Below are 18,000 nucleotides of genomic sequence, written 5' to 3'. Positions count from 1 at the left end.
ACTGTCAGTGTATTTTTCACCCTACAAGATGCACCTAGGTTTTAATGCTCAGATCAGACCCACATTCTTAGTTCTATCATTTAAAAAAAAAATCTCTTCCCTCTTATGATCAGGCACTGGGCTTCTGCTTGGGCACCTGCTACTCTGCAGGTCTGACACGCTCTCCACTGTGAGGCTGCCATCTTTAGTAAGGTAGACTCACCCGTCTGGCGATGCACAGGTAAGCCCTTACCTGTGCCACGAGCCGGTCTGAAATCAATTGTAGTCACCCGGAGCAGGCAGTTCCAAGAACAGCCGGATGAGGCCCCCGGCGGCTGTTCTCGGAACTGCCTGCTCCCAGTGACCGCATTTGATTTCAGACCGGCTCCTGGCACAGGCACAGATAAGGGTTTACCTGTGGATTGCTGGACTGGTGAGTCTACTTTACTAAAGATGGCAGCCCGCATGTGTTCACTGGCGAACACTGCGAACTGGCCATCACTGCTGATAAGCACAATGTCAGGTCATAATGCGTGTCTCCATGTACTACGTTCTTACACTGTGTGCATCAGGACATAGTGGAGAGTGAGCTGGAGCTGCAAAGTAGGAAAAGAGATCTGAGCATGGGGTGGAGAGTGCTTCCTGGCTTCACAGCTAGAGCCTCACTTGAAGAAGCAAAGAGCCGCATGTGGCTCAAGAGCCACAGGTTGGCCACCCCTGCATGACAAGATGGTCAAGTGGTTCATCCGTTAGGATTCAATTTTTTGCCCTCCGTGTGTAATCCATATTCCATGTACACTTCTTAGGTGAAAATGTATTTCCAGAACATCTAATAGCAACAATCCGTGACAAGCGAAGGATGGTGTCCATGGTTTTTATGGACTCAGACTGTGTATGAGGAATCTGTAATCGCAGACCAATATAGGGCATGCTTCTCACGGTCCATGGAAAACAACTGATGTTTGCATACACACATTAGAGGAGGGAGTCGAATTAAACCAAAAGTATGTCCCTATAGTACTTCATACCTTCTTTCCATGTTTTTCTTTTTCTTTGTAACTTGTATTATGAATTCATAGAATTTACCTTAATCCATATGCTAAGGAGGCATTAAGGTGCCCAGGTAGGTGTTATTTTCATTCAAAGGTGCCCAGAAATGCCCCCATCGGGGGGCACAGGCCTGCCCCCCTACAGAGCCCAACCACGCCTCTCTCTCCGCTCATACGCTACTCCCCCAGCAGCGCCATTGCCTCCCTCCCCGCTACGTCACTAGCAGCCAATAACCCCACCCACTTTTTCCCTTCAGCATCTTCAACAGATGCAGTGCAGAACACTCTGTGCACCTGCGCTCTTCCAGCTGAACTGAGGACATCAGCTTCAACTGTTTCACTGGGCATGCGCTGAGCCCAGTGATATTTTCGGCACTTGCCCAGTGAAACAGTTGAAGCTGATGCCCTTAGTTGAACTGGAAGAGTGCAGGCAGTCTTTGGCACTGAGTCTGGCTATGCTGAAGGGAAAGGGTAGGCGGGGTAATCGGCTGCCAGTGACATAGCGGGGGTGGGGGGAGGCAACGGCGCTGCTAGGTGAGTAGTGTTTGGTGAGTGGAGAGAGAGAGAGACATGCTTGAGCTCTTTAGGAGGGTGTTCCTGGGCACCTTAATGCCTCATTAGCATGTTGATTTTCTTAAGATATATTACAAGGTATGACGTACTGTAAGGACATACTTTTGGTTTAATATCGATTCTCTAGGTGACAGATTCCCTTTAAAGTCAATGGGTACATATGTTGTCCATGGAGACCACGAACTGTACACGTTTGATTCACTGACGCGTGAAAGAGACCTTACACTGTTAGGGTCCATTCATACGTCCGCAAGTGTTTTGCGGTCCACAAATTGCGGATCCACAAACATTGACACCGGCCAGGTGCGTTCCGCATTTTGCGTACAGCACATGGCCGGCACTATAAATAGAAATGCCTTGACATGTTCTATTTTTTTGCGGAACGGAAATGCGGATGCGGACAGCACACTGTGTGCTGTCCGCATCTTTTGCGGCCCCATTTTAAAATTTTATGTGTTCCGGCAAAACGGATCCGGAATTCCAGTCTACGCATGCGCAGACCTTTAAAAATGCAAAAATAAATAAATACCGGATCAGTTTTTCTGGATGACACCGGAGAGACGGATCTGGTGTTTCACTGCATTTGTTAGACAAATCCGTCTACAAATGCTATTCGTTTCCACATGGATTTCCGGATCCAGCAGGCAGTTTCGGCGACTGAACTGCCTGCCTGATCTTCACAACGTAAGTGTGAAAGTACCCCAAGAACAAAATGTCCTCTAGCCTGTAGACGTGTGCGCACGTGTGAATGGACCCTAAATATGGATGGTGTGGTATACTGGTATGGCTGATGAATACTACAATACCACCACAACTTGATCTCCCTGTGCTGGCGTGAGATTTGCCTTATTTGTTAAGAGGCAGAATCCTCTTAAAGGGGTGGTCCAGGCTTTTACTATTGATGACCTCACTTCAGGATAGGTCATCAATATAAGATTGGCAGGTGTCTGACACCCGGCACCCTGGCCGATCAGCTGTGTGAGGAGATGGCACACGCAGTGCGCACATGCCTTCCCCCTTTTCTCTTCCTGTCTGCTGCTGATGTCGATGGTGAAGGCATTCAAGGACGGAATGCATAAAGGAATGCCTTTAGAGGCATTTTGTTATGCATTCCATCATAATAGAAGTCTATGACCTGCATAACGGAAAGTGGACAGATCCGTTATGCTGGACATAGACTTCTATTATGACAGAATGCCTCTAATGGCATTCCGTTATGCATTCTGTCCTTGAATTGTGTATGGTCCGTGGTATAATGCAATTCTCCATATATCGGAACTCTAACTTCAAAAAGTTAAAGTTTTAGGGGCCACTTCGTGGTCTGTATTATTTATTTTACTGCAGTTACCTGCTTATTACAGGATAAAAATGACATATCACTTCTAAATATCACAGGATTCACCATTCACAATAGGTGATATCACAGTTTATCTACTCCCTCTGCACAGGTCAGTGATCATGCCTAGAAACCTCTCCTATAGAAGTCAATGGGGTCACCTCCTGTCCATTGTGTCCATGACCAATGGTGGCTGCTGTAAAACATATCTCTAAATTCTGTTAACAGCAGCTCAGGCAAGATGGCCGCCCCCATAATCATGTTCAAGAAATAGAAAAAAAATCTGCAATTAGAAAATAAAAACAGATTACAAAAAAAGGTTGTGTGTTGCTAGCTGGTTTTAACTGGCAGAGAAACATTTCAATGACATTCCCTTTAAGATTCTGCCACACAGCACAGGTGTATGCATTTGAAAACTGCATGAAGTTCTAGCATCAACTAACATGTATTCACAAAGCAGTTAAAAAATGTAGCCAATTTAGCCACCTAATTAAACACTGGTGTTCTGCATAGCGGAAATAATCTAGACAATTAAATTATTTGTAACTGGCTAAATTCTTAAGGCTATATGTACACGGCAGCGTAGTTTTTAAGCCATCTCATGTGGATTTCACTCCGTTTCCACACAAAACCTGCATGTTTTGCAGCACATTTTGAAGTGAATTTGCCCCTGATCTCACCCTTTGCATTGCGGTGGGTGAAATCTTCACTGATAATCTGCACAAACAAATGACACGTTTTGTAAATCGACACTGCGGGTCAATTTCAGCACGTAAAAAAAAAAATAATAAACTGAACATGAGGCTGCCAGTTTGGGAGCACCCTAACGGACACCTCATTCCTGCTGATGTTGGGGATTAGTAATACCATAATTTTCCCGAAAATAACGTATCTGCAAAATAAAACCAGCTACTGATTTTTTGAGCACCTAAGGCCTGTTTGCATTCTCTCTTCTTATATTACAGACATTACTTATCACTTCATACATTTCTGTTACCGGTATATCCTCTCTTCATGCATTATATGACTGGCTAGTATGTAATACTGAAGGAGAAATGTATAGCAAGGCTGCTCTTCCCCGCAGTGATACCAGCCAATCGCTTTGTGTTAGGGAACCTAGCCAGACCATTGTCAATCGGGTTACTGCAAAACTGGCTTCTGTTTCACACAGGTTTGCCCTCATGACGCCCATTTTAAGCATATAGCAAATGTCCAATTCATTACTTGAAAAGCACGCCATTGAAGCTTCACCTGACGGATTTTCTAAATGCACTCTGTACATACGGCCTTATGCACATTGCTGTATTCATTTTTTGTGGTCTACAAATCGTGGATCCACAAAACGCAGATACCAGTCATGGGCACCATGCACTTTTCCTTCTGCAGGGCCCGCAGAATGCTTCATCTAAGAGCGCTAAGTAATGTTGGAGCAGGTAGCTTTGTTTTGGTGACTTCATGTACAGCCGAGGAATGGCAGCCATACAGTTATGCTGCCCCTGCCATTATGTATACACAGAGATTCATAGCCGCCTGTTAGTACCTGTTGAGAGCACTCGACTCATGAATACATGGGACTAGGAGTCCACTGCATTAACCTAATAGACAGTTATCCACACCGTGAATAGGTGATTAAATGTCCGATGTGTCACAACCCCTTTAAGTACCTTAAGTGTACAGAACGATTGAAACCTTGCTTTTGGGAGACCAGAATGTAAGATTTAACAGCACAGCTATGTTAAATTACCTTAAAGGGAATCTGTCATTGTGATTATGGACTATTATCTTCAATGGTACATGAGGAGTACTGCACATAGGGAGTCCAGATCACCATTTTTATATTTTTTCATTGTCCCTGTTCCCCTGCTGTCAGCACTCAAAGCTGCACTGAAATACACATTCTGGAAAGCTGTGCTCTTCTAACACAATGGCGACGTCTCCAGTACGCAGGCACAGCAGTTCTGACAATGTATTTCAGTACAGCAAAATAAAATAAAATAGTGATCTGTTTAGGTGCAGCACTACTCGTGTATTACTGCAGATAATAGTCCATGATTGTGGTGGCAGATTCCCTTTAATAGCTCAATTTTGCAAATTACAAAACTTTGCCCAGAGTTTGGGTTCACTTTAAGGGTAGGGCTACACATACGAAATATATGCTGAGAATCGTCCACATCGGAATTTCATACAGAAAACGTGCAGCATACACAGCAGAAAATTGGATGTGATGTAAAAAAATAAAAATTTTCATCCACTCCCCACGCTTTAGAAATTTCCACAACGGCATCTGCACATAACTTCACGTGTGGTGCACATTTCAGATCCACAACATGTTAATTTATGCTGTGGATTTCACCCTTAGCAATGCAGAAGGTGAAATCGGCATCAAATCTGCCCATAACTGGTGCAGGTTTTGAGGCAGATTTTCCACCGCAAAACACATCCTGTATATATTGGGGTGACTTCTTGTTTCAGTGGAAACATCAGAGCAAGACTGTGGGTAGCCACAGTCATTCACCATTCCTCTCTCTGGTAGTCATTAAAGTATAACATGTTAGGGTCAATTCACACGTCCGTGTGTGTTTTGCGGATCCACAAAACACTGACATCAGCAATGTGCGTTCCGCATTCTGCGGACTGCACATCGCCGACACTTTTTTTCGTGATCGGAATTGTGGACCCGGAAGTGTGGGTCCGCAATTCTGTATGTGCTGCCCCATAGAAATGAATGGGTCTGCAATTCCATTCCGCAAAATGCGGAACGAAATTTCAGACGTGTGAATGGACCCTTAGGCTCCTTCACAGAATTGGTTAAAAAAAAAGCTGAGAAAAAAGTCCTGAATGTAGAACTTTTTTCTCTGCTAAAAAAGTGTTCAGCCGAACAGATCCCATTATAGTCGATAGCGGTCTGTTCTGCTCCGTTTGTGTCAGTTATGTGCTAAATTCGGCACTTCCGTTATTTTCGTTGTTCTTCTCCTATAATGGAGCAGAATAACTGAAATAACCAATGCTGATGTGAAAGAGGTTTTAGGGGCATAACCGTAATTTTCATGGCATATCTGGGTTTTAGGATTTGTGTTCTATTTCAATTTTCGAATGTTAGATGGAAAGAGAGTGAAGAAAGAGTTTGATAATGACATTTCATTTATTAAAATGGGAAGTAAGTGGCATTGGGGAGTTTTTTTGTCGAAATAAAAATACAATCCAATTTTATTTACATTACTGTAAATGTCACATATACTGTCTTATTCTGTGACTGTCCAACTCGGGCTGAATACAAAAGTGGCAGTTTTGTTGCAGAATTCTCTTTGACTGTATCATTCCTCTGAATCGGGCATGCAGAAATCCATGTGCTTGCTGCCAGAACAATCCTTTTCAGATCAATGGATCTGGAATTGATTCTCAGTCGCAGAAATCTGACGTTTGAATACCCCCTTAAACAGGAGTTGAGTTGAACTTTGTTCAATTGACTGCTTTCTGACAGCAGAGAAAAATGGGTCCACTGCACTATATCTAGCACTGTGGCCTCTTTATATTTAGGATTGGTGGCGACCCTGACCATATCCAGTTGTGATGGCACACCGCAAATGTGCATGAAGTCTAAAATCATATCCGTACATAACATCTGTGTATTTGGCAGCGGCAGCTTTTAAAAATGTGACAAAACCACATGTAAATAAGCCCTGGGTTGAAGCTCAGCGCAGTTTTCTTGCACCGCTGCAAGGCTGAACAATTATTGTTTTAGTACAGTCCTCCTGTAACATGTCAGTGTGTTTCAGTTGGATTCTGCTGCTTTCACCAAGAGTGAAAACTATCTTTTACATATCAAAACCTTGTGATGAGGCCATGACAGTAAAGGGGTCCATTGACCTGTCAGTTGATGCCATCTCTTGCTTGATCTCTGCTCAGGTAAGCCTATATACACTCTCCCAGAGCCTGTGTTTATAGGTATTATCTGTAGACTGGTTAGGTGTTAGGCTACTTTCACACTAGCGTTTTGGCTTTCTGTTTGTGAGATCCGTTCAGGGCTCTCAAAAGCGGTCCAAAACGGATCCGTTTTGCCCTAATGCATTCTGAATGTAAAAGGATCCGCTCAGAATGCATCAGTTTAATCTCCATTCCGCTCTGGAGGAGGATTTCCGCCTGACGAAGCAGAGCCATACGGATCCGTCCTGGCACACAATGTAAGTCAATGGGGACGGATCCGTTTTCTCTGACTCAATCTGGCACAACAGGAAACTGATTCGTCCCCCATGGACTTTCAATGAAGTTCAAGTCGGATCCATCATGGCTATAGAAGACATAATACAGCCGTATCTGTTCGTGACGAATGAATGCGGTTGTATTATTGTAACGGAAGCGTTTTTGCAGATCCATGACAGATCAGCAAAAAAACGCTAGTGTGAAAGTAGCCTTAAATGTAAAGTTGCATTTTATTACTGCTTTTCGTTATATTTTTTTATCCTGTACCTATGCAGTATTGATGCATATAATTTGAGGTAGCTAATACTTTACCTGCTGCTCTGAGAAAAACAAACCAACCTTGCCTGTTCCATACTGTAATTCAACCTTTGTGTCTTCATCATTTGTCTCAGTGTCTTTGACTTGTGACATTCCCCTCTCCCAGTAATTGAAAATCGTAGTCATATTTTTAACTATAACTTGTATTGATGCAATAATAAAAGTATGTGCTATTATTATTACATCTGATGCAAAGATAATTATAAATGTGGGTGTTTTTAGTAAAAAAAACTTTTAAAAACTGACACTTTGTTCTTTCAGAGCCAAAAATCAATGCCAGCGAGGAAATAACTATAAAGAAAGACATTGGCACTGTTTCGTTGCAGTGCAACCTTACCCAGAATGGCCTAGGCACAGTGCAAAGCACCTTCTGGACCAAAAATGGAGTGGAGATTTCTGAAACTCTGACACTGTCTCCAACCAGCAATAACATGGAGCACAAGTAAGCCACTAATGATCAAATATCTTTTTGTATCCTTCCATTGTGCAGATAAGTGCAGTTTGTCATTTGTTTTGTTACTGGTTTATTTAACCCCTTCTTGACCTCCACTATACATGTACGGAGCAACGAAAAACTGTTATTTTGCCTGATTTCGCAGTGGGCTGGCTAAGGGTACTTTCACAGTAGCGTTTTTCTTTTCCGGCACTGAGTTCCATCCTAGAGGCTCAATACCGGAAAAGAACGGATCAGTTTCATCCCCATTCTGAATGGAGAGAAATCTGTTCAGGATGTCTTCAGTTCAGTCACTGAACGGCGTTTTGGACGGAGGAAATACCGCAGCATGCTGTGGTATTATCTCCGTCCAAAATTCCGGATCTGTTGCATTAATTTACATTGAAATGTATTAGTGCCGGATCTGGACAAAAAATAAAGCAGGAATGCCGGATCCGTAAAAATGAATGAAAATAAATAATATAAACTGATCCCTTTGTCTGTATGACAAACAGACAGACGGATCCGTTCTTAGAATGCATTTGTGAGACGGATCCGCATCCTGATCAGTCTACAAATGCTGTCAGTTTGCATTCAGATTGCCTGATCTGGCAGGCAGTTCCGGCGACTGAACTGCTTGCTGGATCACTCTGCCGCAAGTGTGAAAGTAGCCTTTAGATGGCTGCTCTGCCTGACAGACAGCCATCATAGTTAAGAACCCATTTTGGTTTTACCTCCCCCTGCAGCCCTGATCAGTGATTGACTGGTCAATGCAGACAAGCCAATTGCAGCTTCCTCATTGTAAAACCACCTCTAGAAGGGGTGATTGGAGCTAGAATTGGGCAGCACCAGTTACCCCCAAGGTTTAACAGGGGACGCCAGTGCTGTGATTGGCTGGTATGCCATACATGTCTATGGCAGCACTAGAGGGGCAGAGAGAATAGGAAGAATCTCTCTGCACGCAGCCATTTTGCTTGGTGACTGTGTGCAGAGAGGTTTGTGCCCTTCTGTGCTGTATTGACTAGTTGGAACTTGTGGTGATCTACAGTTAAATAAAAAATAACTTTTTCCCCGGCGCCTCCACAACGACGCCCCCAGGACAGGAACATCGAAGAAGCACAAGATTTAAAAAGGCCTCCCCCCCCTTACCTATTCAGTCGTTGTTTCCTGTCCTAGGGATGTGTGGAAGCCTCTCCTGGAGTGCCAGGAATGATTTCTTCTCGCCGAGCCTTGATTCCTTTCCCCACACTTTGTGGGGGAGGGCTGGAGCAGGGAACGGGAACCCCGGGGACGCACGGCCTCCCTTACCCGTTCCTAGGTGTAAACCCTGCGTGCAGGCTGCCTCGGGCTCGCGATACTCTTGGGCAAGAGAATCTCGCGCTCTAACGTCCACTTTCGGGTTCCGCGGCTGGCGGGAAGTTTAGAAGCTGTGAAGATTATTCTATTCCATCACCGCCATGGACGCAGAATCGGCAAGAAAGCCTAGCGATCCCACTAGCTCTGCCCTCAACCTGGTGGGGGTATTGTTTTTTTCCTCTACTATGTGCCTAATACTTTTGCACTGCGGTTGGCTTTTTTTTCTTGATGTCTCCCAGTCTTCACCCCCTGGAGTAGGTTATGGTCCTTTAAAATTCCTGGCCCTATAGTCCTTTTTATTTTCCCTTTAGGGCCCAGAAACCATGGCACCTAAACCAGCTGGGTGAGATTTGGGACGCAAGAAGTGCGCCATCTGCAGGAAGACTTTTTTTTCCTCTAAAACAAAAAAGTCTATGTCAAAAATGCACCGAGAAGGTGGTCACAGAAGTCGCCATCCTTGATTCCATAAGAGACATAATTAAGGAAGAAGTAAATGTGGCGGTGGAATAAAAAAGGATACCTCAATCCCCCACACCCATCCACGTCTCACTTCTGACTTGGGGCTTTACCTGGATGAAGGAGAGTTAGTATCTGATCCAGACTGTCTCCTCAGATGACGGCTCGGGTAGACCCTTGTTTCCGCCTGAAGAGACAGACTGTCTTTTAAAAACCATAAGAGCCACTATGGACTTTGAGAAAAGAAACCTACTCTGTCCAGGATCAAATGTTCCAGGGGCTGGGAGAAAGAAGAAAAAGGGTCTTCCCCATCCATAACAACATAAAATCCCTGATATCCATAGAATGGAGGGATCCTGAAAGAAGAAGAACTGTGACAAATTCCTTTAACCATCGGCGCGTCATCTCGCGAGAGGCGATATTTCCTGTGAACGCACACAGGAGCGCGCGTTCACAGGATTGGAAGGTAGACCAGTTGCGCTGGCAGGCTGTAGATGCGATTTTTTTTTTTTTTTTTTTTTTTTTTTTTTTTTTTTTTTTTTTTTTTTTACCCTTGAAAGGTATATCGGACGCTGTTTTGTTAACAGCGTCTGATATACCTGCTACCTGGTCCTCTGGTGGTCCCTTTTGCTTGGATCGTCCACCAGAGGACACAGGCAGCTCTGTACTGAGTAGCACCACACCACACTACACTACATCCCTCCCCCCGTCACTTATTAACCCCTGATCACCCCCCTGATATTGATCACCCCCCCTGTAAGGCTCCATTCAGACGTCCGTATGTGTTTTGCGGATCTGCAAAACACGGACACCGATCCGCACATTGCCAGAACTATATAGAAAATGCCTTTTCTTGTCCGCAATTGCGGACAAGAATAGGACATGTTCTATAGGCTCTACAAGAAACAGTGTTCGCCTGATCAGGCCTGATCTTGTGCGCACACTTGCGTTCAGTCTGCCCCACCGCAGACAGGATTTTTTTTTCTTCTGATCACTGCAAAAACACCGTAAAATCGCTGCTGCGCTATAAAGATCACTTTTGAGGGGCATGGCGAGTTTATAGATTTTTTTTTTTTTTGCACACGTTAGCGGAAATTGATTTTTTTCTTACAAAGTCTCATGTTCCACTAACTTGTGACAAAAAATAAAATCTCACATGAACTCGCCATACCCCTCACGGAATCCAAATGCGTAAAATTTTTTAGACATTTATATTCCAGACTTCTCATGCTTTAGGTCCCCTAAAATGCCAGGACAGTATAAATACCCCACAAGTGACCCCATTTGACACCCCAAGGTATTTCGTGAGGTATTTTATTTTTTGTCACAAGTTAGTGGAATATGAGACTTTGTAAGAGGGGGAGAAAAAAAAAAAAAAAAAAAAATAATTTCCGCTAACGTGTGCCAAAAAAAATAATAAAATATTCTAGGAACTCGCCATGCCCCTCACGGAGTACCTTGGGGTGTCTTCTTTCAAAAATGGGGTCACTTGTGGGGTATTTATACTGCCCTGGCATTTTAGGGGCCCTAAAGCGTGAGAAGAAGTCTGGAATCCAAATGTCTAAAAAATGCCCTCCTAAAAGGAATTTGGGCCCTTCTGCGCACCTAGGCTGCAAAAAAGTGTCACACATGTGGTATCGCCGTACTCGGGAGAAGTAGGGCAATGTGTTTTTGGGTGAATTTTTACATATACCCATGCTGGGTGAGATAAATATCTCTGTAAAAGACAATTTTTCCCATTTTCTTATACAAAGTTGTCATTTTACAGAGATATTTCTCTCACCCAGCATGGGAATATGTAAAAATACACCCCAAAACACATTGCCCTACTTCTCCTGAGTACGGCGATACCACATGTGTGACACTTTTTTGCAGCCTAGGTGCGTAAAGGGGCCGAAAGTCCAACGAGTACCTTTTAGGCTTTACAGGGTTGCTCACAATTTAGCCCCGCCCAAAAGGCCAGAACAGTAAACACACCCCACAAATGACCCCATTTTGGAAAGTAGACACCCCAAAGTAATCGCTGAGGGGCATATTGAGTCCATGAAAGATTGAACTTTTTGTCACAAGTTAGCGGAAAGGGAGACTTTGTGAAAAAATAAATAAAATCAATTTCCGCTAACTTGTGCCAAAAAAAACAAAAAAAACTTCTATGAACTTGCCATGCCCCTAACGGAATACTTTGGGGTGTCGTCTTTCAAAAATGGGGTCACATGTGGGGTATTTATACTGCCCTGGCATTTTAGGGCCCCTAAAGCGTGAGAAGAAGTCTGGAATCCAAATGCCTAAAAATGCCCTCCTAAAAGGTACTCATTGGAATTTGGACCCCTTTGCGCACCTAGGCTGCAAAAAAAGTGTCACACATGTGGTATCGCCGTACTCGGGAGAAGTAGGGCAATGTGTTTTGGGGTGTATTTTTACATATACCCATGCTGGGTGAGAGAAATATCTCTGTAAAATGACAACTTTGTATAAAAAAAATGGGAAAAGTAGTCTTTTACAGAGATATTTATCTCACACAGTATGGGTATATGTAAAAATACACCCCAAAACACATTGCCCTACTTCTGAGTACGGCGATACCACATGTGTGACACTTTTTTGCAGCCTAGCTGGGCAAAGGGGCCCAAATTCCAATGAGTATCTTTACGATTTCACAGGGCATTTTTTACGCATTTGGATTCCAAACTACTTCTCACGCTTTAGGTCCCCTAAAATGCCAGGGCAGTATAAATACCCCACAAGTGACCCCATTTTGGAAAGATGACACCCCAAGGTATTCCGTGAGGGGTATGGTGAGTTCATGTAAAATTTTATTTTTTGTCACAAGTTAGTGGAATATGAGACTTTTGTAAAAAAAATAAAAAAATTATTTTCCACTACCTTGTGACAAAAAATAAAAACTTCCATGAACTCGCTATGCCCATCAGCGAATACCTTAGGGTGTCTACTTTCCGAAATGGGGTCAGGAAACATGACAGGTGCTCAGAAAGTCAAAGTGCGTAAATTAAAATTTTTGCACCATAGTTTGTAAAAGCTATAACTTTTACCCAAACCAATAAATATACACTTATTGCATTTTTTTTAAAATCAAAAACATGTAGAACAATAAATTTAGAGAAAAATGTATATACAAATGTAGTTTTATTTAAAAAAAATTACAACAGAAGGTGAAAAATGTCAATTTTGATATAAAAAAAGTAAAAATGTCAGTAGCAATGAAATACCACCAAATGAAAGCTCTATTAGTGAGAAAAAAAAGGAGGTAAAATTAATTTGGGTGGTAAGTTGTATGACCGAACAATAAACCGTGAAAGTAGTGTAGTGCAGAATTGTAAAAAGTGGTCTGGTCATTAAGGGGGTTTAAGCTAGGGGAGCTGAGGTGGTTAAAAGGAAATATCCCTTTGCGGACACAGAATCTAATCTGTGGGACAAAACACCAAAGATCGATGCCCGATTGCCCGCATTTCAAAAAAGACCTCTTTGCCGTTCAAGGACATGGGTCTCTTGCGAGATCCCATGGACGAGAAGTCTAAAAAATTTCTAAAGAAGGCCTGGGAAACAAATACTTCCATACTGTGTCACAGTATTGCTTCTACCTGCACAGCCAAATCTCTATCAGTCTGGCTAAATCAGTTAGAAGAGCACTTAGCAGCTGTTACCCTGAGGGAAGAGATGTTATCTTCATTGCCTGTTTTAAAGAAAGTTTCAAATTTTTTGGCAGATGCATCTGCAATCTGGCTTCGTACATGGTCTGGTGACGCAGGATGAAAAAAGATTATTTGGCTCGGGGTTAGACAATATTCTTGAAAAGACCCCCCCCCCCCCCCCCCCCAGATCAGTTTATTATAAAGAAGTAACTACCTCAAAAAGAAAGTCTTCCCTTGTAAACAAAAAGGTACTCCTTCCCGTTCCGGTTAGATCAGTAAGGCAGAGGTTTCTATTCTCCAATATCTCTAGTACAAAAGCCGAACGGATCCTTCCCTTTAATAATGCATTTAAAATCCCTCAACAGATCCATCATATACAAAAAATTCAAGACTGAAACTATAAAATCCACAATCAATTTACTTCCTCCGGACTGTTTCATGGCGACCATGGACCTCCAGGACGCTTACTATCATGTCCCAATATGTCAGGCCCATCAAAAGAATTTAAGAATCGCTGTCTTCATGGGGGACCAACTACCCCATTTTCAGTTCGGAGCCATCCCATTCGGACTCTCCTCTTCTTCTCTAAGGATTTTTGCAAAGATCATGTCAGATGTCATGAAGTACCTACATCTAAAGTAGATTCTGATTGTACCATATCTCGACGACTTCCTGGTTGCTTCACCCTTTGAGAAAGTTCTACGTACCCACGTCTTTCAATTGAAAAAGTGTTTTACCACCCTGGATTATAAACTTAAAAAAATCTGATCTATCTCCAGACCAAAAGAAGCTCTTCTTGGGAGTACTCTTGGATTTTAATCTTCTAATGGACTTCCTCCATCAGGAACATCATGACCATCTTAGGCCTTCTGAAGGCTACAATCCAGTCAGTAAGATGGGCTCAAAGTCATACGAGGATTGTTCAGGCCTTCCTCTTGTCTTCCTGGGATGGAAAAAATTCCGCCCTAGAAAAGCACATTTTCAGCCCAAATTCCGTAAAAAGATCTTTGATGTGGTGGAGAGTGGGAAAGAACTTGCCTAGTAGTTAGATTTTTATTAGATTTTATTATCACATGGGGTTTATATAGTTTTACTTTTTAGAATTAGTGACTTTTAAAAATACCTTTATTAGTGATCATGTGGGTATAGGTATGTATATACCGACAGAGTGTGCTACAATTTCACAAGAATTTATATATAAATATTTCTTATGACCGGGGAGTAGTGACCCCTACACAAAACATCTAGTGATACGATACGTCAGTAGGTCTAGGAAGTTCGAGGATCCAGTCAACAAAATCAAAATAATAAATAATAATGAGACAGGGTCTGAGGAATAGGGCAGGGCAGACACAATGCTTACCCTACAGGGCCCTCAAAAACTGCTCAGCCCAGGGTGACCCCCTGATGGTGGGGGTTCCCTGTCCCCGAACCTAAGACTAAACAAATCCCTAGGTTGACCCTAGCCAGGGAAAGATATAAAATAAACGATCGCTATAATCACGATAAATCGGGAATGGAGGGTGGTTTAGTATAAATAGGGTCGCCACCTGCCCCTTCCGAAAGATTAGAAATAGGGATGAAATTCACAATTAGGTTAACAGAGTGAGAAAGGTTTCCTGATAATACGGAGATCACCATTCCACTCGTCAGTACAATACACACGTTTTTAAAAATATACACATCTTAATACATATACCACGACGCGTTTCGCCTGTATACAATCAGGCTCATCAGGAGGTAGGTAGAAAAACGGACAGAGTCCAATTAAGATGTAGATGTGATTAGTGATAAATAGATGGTAAAATGAAGCGATACTTAGCTACCGATGTTCAATAGGGAAGGCGTAGATAGGACATTACCAGAGGGCATGATAGTTACAGCCATAAGGGATATACCTAGAAGGATGTAAATATAGGTATAAGGAGGACGCTTAGATCAAGAATCACCACAGCTCTAGGTAAAAACAATTGTAAAAACATTTAGATAACCTATACGAACTTACATGGTAATGGTGCTTGGCAAAGTCTCCCCCAGTAGCCTATTTTGGGCCCAGGTACCGTGTCAATGGAATCGCAGCCCATTTATAGGGACCGATTCTGGCTTCCGGACGCCGGAAGCGCACTTCCGGTTTCTTGGAACGCATGGTGGAACGCATCGGAGCTCCGTGTATTACGTCACTTCCGGCGCCGTGGAACGCATCGTGAGCCGCATATGGCTCGAGGCCGGCGCCGGAGGACGGCTGGGGCCGGTAATCAATGCAGATTAAAGCAAAAAGCGATTACATAGATGGAAATAGGCCAGTAAGGATTTTTTTATATATATAATATTAGGAGCTATTACTATTAATATCCAAGACAAGAAATGTGGCACGGTAACCTGGAGGCATAAAGGACCCTCAGGGTCAGCCCCCCTAAAGATAAAAATGTATCACAAAACGAATAAGAAATAATATTAAGAGATGGGAAAGAACTTGCAAGCAGGAAAAAACCATGGTCGTAACCACATCCCCCCCACACTTTTGGGGATGAAAAATACTCTTTATAGGATGCTCTCTCTAGATATAAAAGTTATGCAACTTTATTTGGAATCTGTTACAAGCCCTGTCATGTGTAAAAGCACAACATACACACCCTGTAAATAAATAAAATTAATACACACTTTATACACCCCATAAAAATTCCCCAAAGACAGTATACAGCTGAGCAGGCATATGCCATTATTGCCTCTGAAACAGCCAATGATTGAGAAGAGGATGCCACATTCCTTTACTTGTCGTCTTCATCATCATGCAGTGATGAGGGAGCCTCAAAAAGGCAGCCCAGGACAACAGCTAAGGTAGCCCCCAAAGTTATCCCATATGAACCCCACCCCTGAGTTTTATCAGCCGCCAATTCCTGAGTTTGTGGCCGCTCAGGAATCCAGGTTGACACTGCGGGTTTCACAGAAATAGATTTGTTTCAAAATCTTTTAAAGAGCAACTAAACTTTTTAATTGTTTTGTAAAATGTCCCTAATGCCTTAATAATACTTTTTATAATATATAGTTTTATTAATGGATTTTGAATATTAAATAGTTTTCCATTGCTAAAGTGCACCTTTCCCTGTGCACTTTAAATTCACTTTTCTCCACACTGCTGACTTCTCAGCAGTGCACGGAGTACATACTCAACACTTTATGAATGGGGACGCAGAAAATCGAGTATGTGCAGGAGCTCATGTAAGTTAAGGGGGTCAGAATATGGTGATGTAAAAAAATAATAATGATTTTTCTCAAAAATTTACTATCTAGACATAAAAAACTTGTACATATGGGATATCGTAATCGTACTTACCCAGAAAATGAAAGGCATGGGTCAATTTTGCCGCAAACGAAACGCTGTGGAAACAAAACCCGTAAAATGGTGGAGGAATTGCGTATGTTTTCCCAATTCCACCCTATTTGGAATTTACCGTCCCCACTACATTTTATGTCATAATAATGGTGGTATTAGAAAGTACAACTTGTCCCGGAAAAGATGAGCCCTTATGCAGCTGTGTGAATGGAAATATAAAAAAAATTATGGCTCAAGGAAGATAGGGAAGAAAAATGAAATGAAAATGCAAAAACGAAAAAAAAAAAAAACCTCTGGTAGTGAAAGGGTTAAAGATAATGTTATTTATACTGCACTGTTAATAACAAAAAACATACAGAAAAAATTACCGGATTTTTTTTCCTATTCACCCCTGCCCCCCAAAAAAAATAAATTTTAAATCCCACGTACCCCCAAAAATGTTATAAATGAAAACTACATCTTGCCCTGCAAAAAAACAAGGCCTCGTACAGCAATAATAGGGCAAAAATGAATGAGTCCTGGCACTTGGAAGCTAGCAACATAACTATACGTGCTACTATTGTTCAAAAGTAGTTAAAAAAAAAAAATACATAAAACTATGGGGGTGATTTATTCAGAAATACACCTATATTAGGTGTATTTTTGGCACAGATTCCGGCGCAACGGTTAGTTACGCTGCAATCTGTGACTTTTCCCAGCTCACACAAAGTTGAAAAACGCATTGCGGGACAGTGGGAGACCATGGAGCGGGAGTAATAGCAAGCTCTTCACCCCCGCTCCGTGGTCACGTGCAGGGCTGTGGAGTCGGAGTCGGCAAAAAATGAACCGACTCCGACTAAATTTAAATTGGAATAAAAAAATAAAAAAGCAAGTTTAAATGTCCGAATTCATAAACAGTTATAATTAATGACTTCTCTACTGTAAGAATAAAGGCCAATGCATGCAGTGCCTCACGTAACCGCAAAACAAACGCGTTCAGTGATGTGAAGAAGCATGCTTTTCATATGCTTCACTATATGGCACGCAATGCACAATTAGGAGTGGCAATACATATACTTTTCATTGTGTTGTGTTCTGATGTTACAGGGAACACAATGCCCATGGTTTACCTAGCCTCTCACTGATAAGGGATTAAGTAAATATGTGTTTCTCGCCCATTTTCCTTGGGGGACACAGACCTTGGGTATAGCTCAGCTCCCTAGGAGGCGTGACACTAAGTAAAACTGTTAAGCCCCTCCTCCATCAGCTATACCCTCAGCCTGGAGATAGAGGCTACCAGTTTTAGCTTAGTGTCCAAGGAGGCAAGACACTCCCTG

The 18,000-nt window shown here is 42.5% G+C and overlaps 1 protein-coding gene across 2 annotated transcripts in view; it reads left to right on the top strand.

Moving 5' to 3' along the window:
- Positions 1-18,000, top strand: part of NPTN (neuroplastin) — an 81,582-nt gene that overhangs the window by 31,387 nt on the left and 32,195 nt on the right. For both annotated transcript variants that reach the window (XM_044279842.1, XM_044279840.1), the window contains exon 3: positions 7,717-7,897. In XM_044279842.1, coding sequence (XP_044135777.1) covers positions 7,717-7,897 — 181 coding nt within the window. The remainder of the gene's footprint in view (positions 1-7,716; positions 7,898-18,000) is intronic.

This window comes from Bufo gargarizans, chromosome 2, assembly GCF_014858855.1.
Source record: "Bufo gargarizans isolate SCDJY-AF-19 chromosome 2, ASM1485885v1, whole genome shotgun sequence".
NCBI lineage: Eukaryota > Metazoa > Chordata > Amphibia > Anura > Bufonidae > Bufo > Bufo gargarizans.
This window is presented reverse-complemented; position numbering and strand designations above follow the sequence as displayed.